The sequence below is a fragment of the Mobula hypostoma genome, chromosome 11 (assembly GCF_963921235.1).
Source record: "Mobula hypostoma chromosome 11, sMobHyp1.1, whole genome shotgun sequence".
NCBI lineage: Eukaryota > Metazoa > Chordata > Chondrichthyes > Myliobatiformes > Myliobatidae > Mobula > Mobula hypostoma.
The window spans coordinates 104,183,710-104,191,597 of NC_086107.1; the positions used below are offsets into that span (position 1 = coordinate 104,183,710).

Sequence of the window (7,888 nt, forward strand, 5' to 3'; positions counted from 1 at the left end):
TTAACTTGTGCAGCTTGCTGAGAAGCCAAATGAAGAAAATCAAGAGCAGGATGATATCGAGGTATGAAGACTTAGCAGTTGTGCTGCATAGAAGGATCAAATTTGTTCACCGTATATAGTTACGTGTATCAGGAATTTGCTGTGTCTGTTGGTCTGTGTAGGTCATACCACAAAATGCAACGATATTCAACAATACCTTGCAGGGGAAGCATGGTGCATAGCGGTAAGAGTCACGTAATTACAGTGCCAGCGACCCAAGTTTGATTCCCGCCACTGTCTGTAAGGAGTTTGCACGTTCTCTCTGCATAGGTTTCCTCTGGGTGCTCTGGTTTCCTCCCACATTCCAAAAATGTGCGGGTTAGCAAGTTAAATGGTCACGTGGGTGTAATTGGGGAGCGTGGGATTATTGTGCCAGAAAGGCCTGTATCTCTAATAAAATAATCTTCTAAAAATTCATTTATGGGATGTGGGCATCACCAGCTAAACCGGCATTCTAAAATAAAATGATAAGACTAAAGAATAAAGTTAGAGGTTAAAGTACGGATATGGAATAAAATGTTTTAAACTGTTTACAGTGCAGTGACAGGGGTAATAGAGAGGGGCAGAGGGGTAACTAGATCAGATTAACCATTGGAGTCAGAAGATGGTTAGAGAAGTGTGGAAAATGGGATCACAGTGAGTCTATCAGTAACAAAGGAACACATGGTTAAGGTTGATATTGAAAGCATATGAGGTAAAATCAAAGGGAATAAGTTTTACACAAAGAAACAGTGGGCAGCAATCGTTTTATGAAGGTGTGTAAATCACAGCACTGGAAAATAACAATTTGGCTTTATTTCATATAACAAGCAGCTCCAGATTCACATTCCATAAGGCTGATCATGTTGAAGAACATGGGCAAGGACTGAAGATGTACCCAAAAAGTGCATTTTTTTTCTATGTTTTATTCTTCAACTTCTACAACTCTGTCAGGCCAGTCTGTTAAAACTCACAGCATTAACCAGCATAACAAAGGTCTCTTACCTCTGTGCCAACGAAGGTGGGTCGGATATAGAGACTTGCTGCATCAGAATATGGAACCCATTCTCTGTCAACTTCGATAAGTTTCCGAATACATTCCAACAGCTCCCCCTTGTCAAATTCCTAATAAATACAGATAGGCATAGTCCTTGGAAGCTCTGGTAGAGAAGATTTCAATTTCCAAAGGGTAGCATGCAGAAAGGGTGTTGCATTGCAATAACATGTACAATTGTAACATTACCAACACCAAGCAAGCAGGATCAAAGAGGTTAAAAAGATGCAGTGTGCTAGGAATGGAAGTTCAAAAGTAGGGTAGCAATATTACCATATTCAGATAAAGTATCTGAGATTAGAATTAATAGGCACTGTCACAATGGAGCTTGTGTAGTTGATCCACGTTGGATTTGGCTTGAAATACCAAACAAGAAATTTTAATGTTCTATTCAAATAGTGACATCCCTGGGCATTGCATTGAATATTTGCAAGCCCTAGCGTGGAATGCTGGAAAGTGGCTGTCCACATTTGGCAATTTAACAAATAAAGCATTCCGAGCTTTCCTTTAGCTCTCTTTCATGCATTCAGCAGAGAATGTAATCAAGCGTGCTACGTACAGGCAGGCAAGTTCTGATCGCTGACCGGTGCATCCGCACCATGTTCAAGTCCGGTCGGAACATGCGAATCTTGTTGTCCACGCCACGGAAAGCCTTCATACCTTCAAACAGCTGTCGGTGAAAACAGGAGGGGAAGAAAAGAAACACATTTGACTTCAAATTGTCCCACACATTCAAGGGCAAAGAGACAGTTTCATCCGCTATAATTTTCATCCTCCGCACCCCTTCCACCAGCATCAACATCCTAAATGGGATTTGACTAATAGGTTGAATCGAACTGACGTCAGGCATTTGATATTCACGTACAAAGGTTCACAAGGTAACAGTGGGTCTGGTGCCAAATTTTCAACTAATATTATACAATAACTTCATCAGGATTAATGGACAACGCATCTGGCATAATCAACAAAACAAAGTCTCAGAGAATTCACACAAATTCCATTGGAGTCTATACTGTCATCTATTAATTTCAAATACAAACCTGGTGCTGGTAAAAACACCAGAAGTACTTACTCACTGCCCATTGCCCCAGTGTGTTTGGGGCAGCAATGAAGGTCCTCCATCTCTGGCGGTGTTCAGGGCTTCCTTCATCGTGTCAGTAGCTTCCTCTCGGTTTTCACTACCATGCAAGTCCCAGGTGGAGACTCAGGAATACTGTCACACTCAGGTGTAGAAGGCTTCTTCAAAGCTGTTTCCAGAACAATTTTGTTCCGACCAGTCAGGATTGTCAGCCCCAAACCTGGAGGGCTGGTGGACCACTCTTAACCTGGCCTCTACCCTCTGAGCTGTTTGGCATGGGTGACCCTAGCAAGAGTTAAAGCACAAGGCCCTGACTCCAGACAACATAGCTCTCCAGGCCACTTAGGTGAGTAAGCCTCCAAGCCCAATGACAAGTTTGCAGTCCTCCTGGAGGATAACACCAGAAAAAATCGGCCAATAATGCAGTTGTTTCTGTACTTTGGAATCTGATACATTCACCGTGTCTTTAGCCACATCCAAGCAAGAACACTGATAGAGGTAGCACAGTCACCTTTTAAATAAAATATTTATGTCCTTGCTCCTTCTGTTACATAGAATTTCTAGCACAGATACTCAGCCCAAGTAGTTCATGATGCTACACAGAAGACTCCTCCAAATTTCCATCTCATCCTGTCACCATACCCTCATTTTCAAATTTATATTTTACATGTTTTCTTACAACATAGGAGTCCATGCAGTCCATCGAGTTTAAGTCAACTTTTAAAGCAATCCCAACAAAAACGCCCCATTTACATCCCTGTAACCTATTCTTCCAGCTGGCCGGTGGTATAGTGCTATCAGTGCCGGACTTCAGGTCCCGAGTTTCAATCCAGCCAGTCCCTTTCACGCTTTCCATCTGTGCTGGGTTAAACATCGAGCTAACTACTTGGCCTGGTAAAAAGAAAGTCAAATGCCAAGGAAACGGCAGAAATGCCGCCCGATGCACCACAGGGCGCGGAAAGGAACAACAACCACCTATTCTTTGCACATTCCCATTAACACTCCCCAGATCTCCCACCAGCCACCCTCACCAGGGGTCATTAACGGTAGCCAACTAACCTTACAACTGGAATGTCTTTGGGAAGCGGAAGGAAACGGGAGTAACAAGGAGGAAATCCAGGTTCAGGGTGAACGTGCACACAGCTGGTGAGGATCGTAGCCAGGTGACGGAGACCGTGAGGTGGCAGTAGTACCTGCAATGCCAATGTGCTGCCACCCATGACTGCCCCATTACATCATCCTCTCCTTAAACTCACTCCGAATGTTCAAATTCCACATTGTAAACAACCTCTGAGTGAAGAATTGTTCCTCAGTCTCCCTGTTCATTACCCAAGACTGATGAAGTTCACGGTTACAGAGTCATTCAACAGTGGTGCCTGATGTTTAAAAGGAGCACTTCTTAGATCATCTAAGTCAAGTACAATGAAAAACTTGCTTTGTCTTTAGAAATTGGTTACCTCTATAGAATAATGCAGAGCCGAAGATGCCGGGTGAAATGACAGGTTCTGCAGAGGTTTAATGTGGGGTTTGCCCCAGCCATTCTCTGCGTCCCATTCCACCGTTAACATGTGGTCTGTGAACGACTTGCCAAACACCAGTTTGTTGCTGTCAGGCTTCTCCTTGGGCTGTTTAGTGAGTTCAATCTGCAAATCAGCGGCCTGTTTGAAGCAGAGAGACAAGGAGTCTGAGTGATGTGTTTCTGAAGACAAGGCAACCGCACGTCATAATGACTAATGTAGGACTAACCCTGCGTGACTTCCTGGGGTGCCCTTTCCTCTGCTGATGAACAGTCATCGAGCTGGAACAGTGACACTGCCCAACCTGCTGAATATGACTACCATTTTCTGTTTATATTCTCAGTATCTCAGTGCTTGGGTTTTGTATATTCATTTGGTAAGCATTTTCTGCTCCATCCTGTTTCACACCCTATTTTAGAGCATAGAACATAGGAGCAGAAATGTGACCGTTTGGCCCAGAGTCTGCACCGCCATTCTATCATGGCTGATCTATTGTCCCCCTCAACCCCATTCTCCCGCCTTCTCCTGTAACCTTTGACACCATTGCTAATCAAGAACTTATCAACCTCTGCTTTAAATACAGTGGATTCTGGTTAATTGGGCCATCAGTAGTCAGGGCAGATGCTTACTTGGGAAAACTCTTAAAGAACAAAAACTAATCAAGAAAATAGCCAGGATTCCTTTTGTTTACTTGGTACATTGTGCCACTTAATTGGGACAGGAGACTGTTGCCAAAGCTTCAAACAAGTGTCAGTTGCATTCTCTTGTGTGGCCGTTAAACACTAAACTGTCCTTAGACTGAACAGCTTTTTAAATAGTATCAGTTGTGTGTGTTTTATGACCAAAAAGCAGAGATTTTTGTCACTGATAGTTAGTGAGAAATAAGCAGTAAGACAATTCAGAACTGTTTTGCTCACTGCGGTTTCAAGCATTCAGGCTTAAAGATGCCAGAAACGGCTGGGAGTTAAAACAAAACCATTTCACAACATCAACAAGTTAGAAACTACAAATAATTTGAGGTATCAACAATCATCTTGAATATTACATTCAAAATGAAGATGAAGGTTCGAAGGATGCAATCATCAAAAACATTGTCTGAAGGCAATCCATTATCTATGCTTGGTGTCTGCGCTGATCTTGTTTATTTACAGTCAATCAAAAGAATGCAGCCATGTACACTGGATGAATTGCTCCATCGATGACTATTAGGAACTACAGTATTGTAGAGGTACTGTTAAGTGTTTTAATATGTACTGTATTTCATTTAACTACATAATTTGTTACTCAGGTAAATGGTACTTTGTCTTTTTTATAAGTTCAACAATTTAAACTATTTGCATAAAACTTCGTGTAATTGGGGCAACTGTTTAATTGGGCCAAAACGTACTGGTCCCGATGTTCCTCAATTAACCAGAGTCCATTGTATACCCAATGACTTTGGATCCACAGCTGTCTGTGGCAATGAATTCCACAAATTCAACACCTTCTGGCTAATGAAATTCCTCCTCATCCCTGTTCTAAAAGGATGTCCTTGTATCCTGAGATTGTGCCCTCGTCACCAAGTCCACGCTATCCAGGGCTTTCAATATTTGATAGATTTCAATGAGATCTGCCTATTATTTTGTAAATGACAGTATGAACCATCATCCTCTCTGAAATGTTTTCATTTTTCTACTAACCTCCTTCTGCACTCCCATAAATAACTCCGAAAATTCTTCCCATTCACTCCTTCCCAGTATGAAGCAACTATGAAATTGGCGTCCTGGTCTTTGCTTCTTCCCACAGGTTTCTAGCTATACAAATCGTTCCTGCCTGATTTGCTGCCTCCCCCTATGGACCTGTGACCAGCCACCAAAGGTGAGAAAGGTATTCCTGTTTTCTTCCATTCTTTCTCAATTGGACTCTGACTGCCAGGCACTCAAACCAACCTTAGCTCCCCAACTGAGTCAGAACCTCCTTTATCTGTTCTGCATCCATCCTCAGTGATTTTATAATCATATTATCCCCATCCTATGTGTGAAGTGAGACAACGTACTTATTCTGTTCTGTTGTATTGCTTTTGTATTAACGTTCTCCACATTACCTCCTCTATCTCTTTGTCCACCTTATTATGGACACTATAAACATTCTTTCATTAACTTATGCTGCTTTTTTTACCTTCCTACAAGTTAATTTTGGGTGGTGGGGTGGAGATACATCTCTACAAAAGGAGGGGTAATGCACTCCTTCCCCCTGCTAGCCTGCAGGTCACCCTTGGGCAATGTGTAGCACCAACCACCCCCCCCCCCGCCCCAATCAGGGTCACATGAAGCCATGGGAACAAGTTGTATGAGCATCTGGCTATGCGATCACTGACGCCAGGCAGACAATCTCTAAAGGGTATTGATAATGGCTGGGGTCACCCATCTTGTAAAGACACTGCCCAGAAGGCAGCAATGGCAAACCAGTTCTTCAGTTGAAGATCATGATCACCCATGTTATTGACAGGACACATAATGGTGATGACGACAAGTTCTTTGTCCTTGTAATCTTTACACCGTGTTTTCCAGTTCGCTGGCCTTGCTATGGCTTTCTTGTCCCAGTCAAGTTACATCCCTCCACCCAAAACCCGATCCAGCCTATGGCATGGACCATGTTCATTCAAAAAGCCACACTGAGATTCCAGAAGATGCTTGGTCATGTTCAGGATGAACCTGATTCTCTGTAAATGCAGCATCCTCCAGCAGGAAGCTGGGTGAGCTGGAGTGCGGACCCTGGGTCACCACACTACTCTGGCACTCCAAGATCCTTGCTGCTGTCCAGGATGTTATTGGTAAATACTACCCCAAGCAGAGCCACAGCCTGGTGTGCTGCTCCCAGCTGAACTATCGGGAGACTCTGGCACTGTGTATATTACTGCATGGAGGCCATATGCTTATATCTACACTATGTTAGAAAGGAGCTGTAGGTGCACCCAAGCTACATGAACCTGTCACAAGGTACTGCAGGACAGTACTGTATTTTATAGGCATCCGTTAGTCTTGTGAGACCATGGATTTGTGCCTTGGAAGGTTTCCAGAGCAAGGTTGTATGGAAGATCGGCAGTTGCCCATGCTGCAAGTCTCCCCTCTCCACGCCACCGACGTTGTCCAAGGGAAGGGCACTAAGGCCGATACAGCTTGGCACCGGTGTCGTCGCAGAGCAATATGTGGTTAAGTGCCTTGCTCAAGGACACAACACGCTGCCTCAGCTGAGGCTCGAACTCACAACTTCAGATCACTAGACCAACGCCTTAATCACTTGGCCACGCACCAACACTGTATTTTACCTCACCTTAAATGCTGTGCAAATTGATCTGCGGGATCCATTGGAAAAGCCATGAGGGTGGGTCAACTGCTTCCGTAAAACCTGCAAAACACAACATTAGCGTCAGGTGAAATGAGTGCTGAAGGGTAAAGCTGCACTCACTGCTGGGGCAGTTAGGGTGGGGGGGTGTGGAGGGGTGGTGGAATGGATATATATGCTTGGAGCAAGACTATAAGACTATCATGAGCTCTGGCGCAGACTGGTCTTGGCAAAACCCAAACTGGTCATTGGGGAGCTGATTATGCTGCTTTATCGCACTGTCGACCGTGCCTTCCATCTCTTCGCTGACGATTGAGAGTAGAGTGATTCAGCAGCAAGTGGCCAGACTGGATTTATCCCGATTTTTGCAAACGGGATATGCCCAGACTATGTTCCACACTGTCTGGTAGATTCCAGTGTTATATTTGTGCTGTAACACCTTGGCTAGAGGCAAAGGGTAGTTCTGGAGCCCAGATTTTCAGTACAGATGCCTGTGGAGGCCAAGCCATTGGGTATATTTAAAGCCGAAGTTGATAGGTTCTTGATTACTAAGGGTGCCAAATGGAAGACAGCAGTTGAATTAGGTTGGGAGGGATAATAAAACATGATGGAATGGTGGAACAGAATCAATGGGCCGAATGGCCTGATTCTACTCCTGTGTCTTATGGCCTACTACAAATGAGATATTATTTGCTCCCTGATGTCATGAAATAAACCAAAAAGGCACAATGTGGATATCAGTCCCAGATTCAGTGAAGCTCAATTGCGATTTGTCGGACTTTCCTTTCATTTCCCCAGGAAATATGAAATCCTGGTGAATAGACTGACTTGACTATCGGTCCACACAAGGTGCAAACTGATTCACCTACACAAAGACCGAAATCCTCAGATCCGGGG

At 43.9% G+C, this 7,888-nt stretch overlaps 1 protein-coding gene across 1 annotated transcript in view; it reads right to left on the minus strand.

Annotated features, from left to right (window-relative positions):
• The window catches only part of LOC134354050 (branched-chain-amino-acid aminotransferase, cytosolic-like), a 40,664-nt gene that overhangs the window by 18,019 nt on the left and 14,757 nt on the right, over positions 1 to 7,888 (minus strand). Inside the window, exons 2-5 of the mRNA XM_063062760.1 lie at positions 6,980 to 7,054; positions 3,608 to 3,808; positions 1,632 to 1,742; positions 1,024 to 1,143 (exon numbers count right to left, since the gene is read on the minus strand). Of these exons, the coding sequence (XP_062918830.1) occupies positions 1,024 to 1,143; positions 1,632 to 1,742; positions 3,608 to 3,808; positions 6,980 to 7,054 (507 nt within the window). The remainder of the gene's footprint in view (positions 1 to 1,023; positions 1,144 to 1,631; positions 1,743 to 3,607; positions 3,809 to 6,979; positions 7,055 to 7,888) is intronic.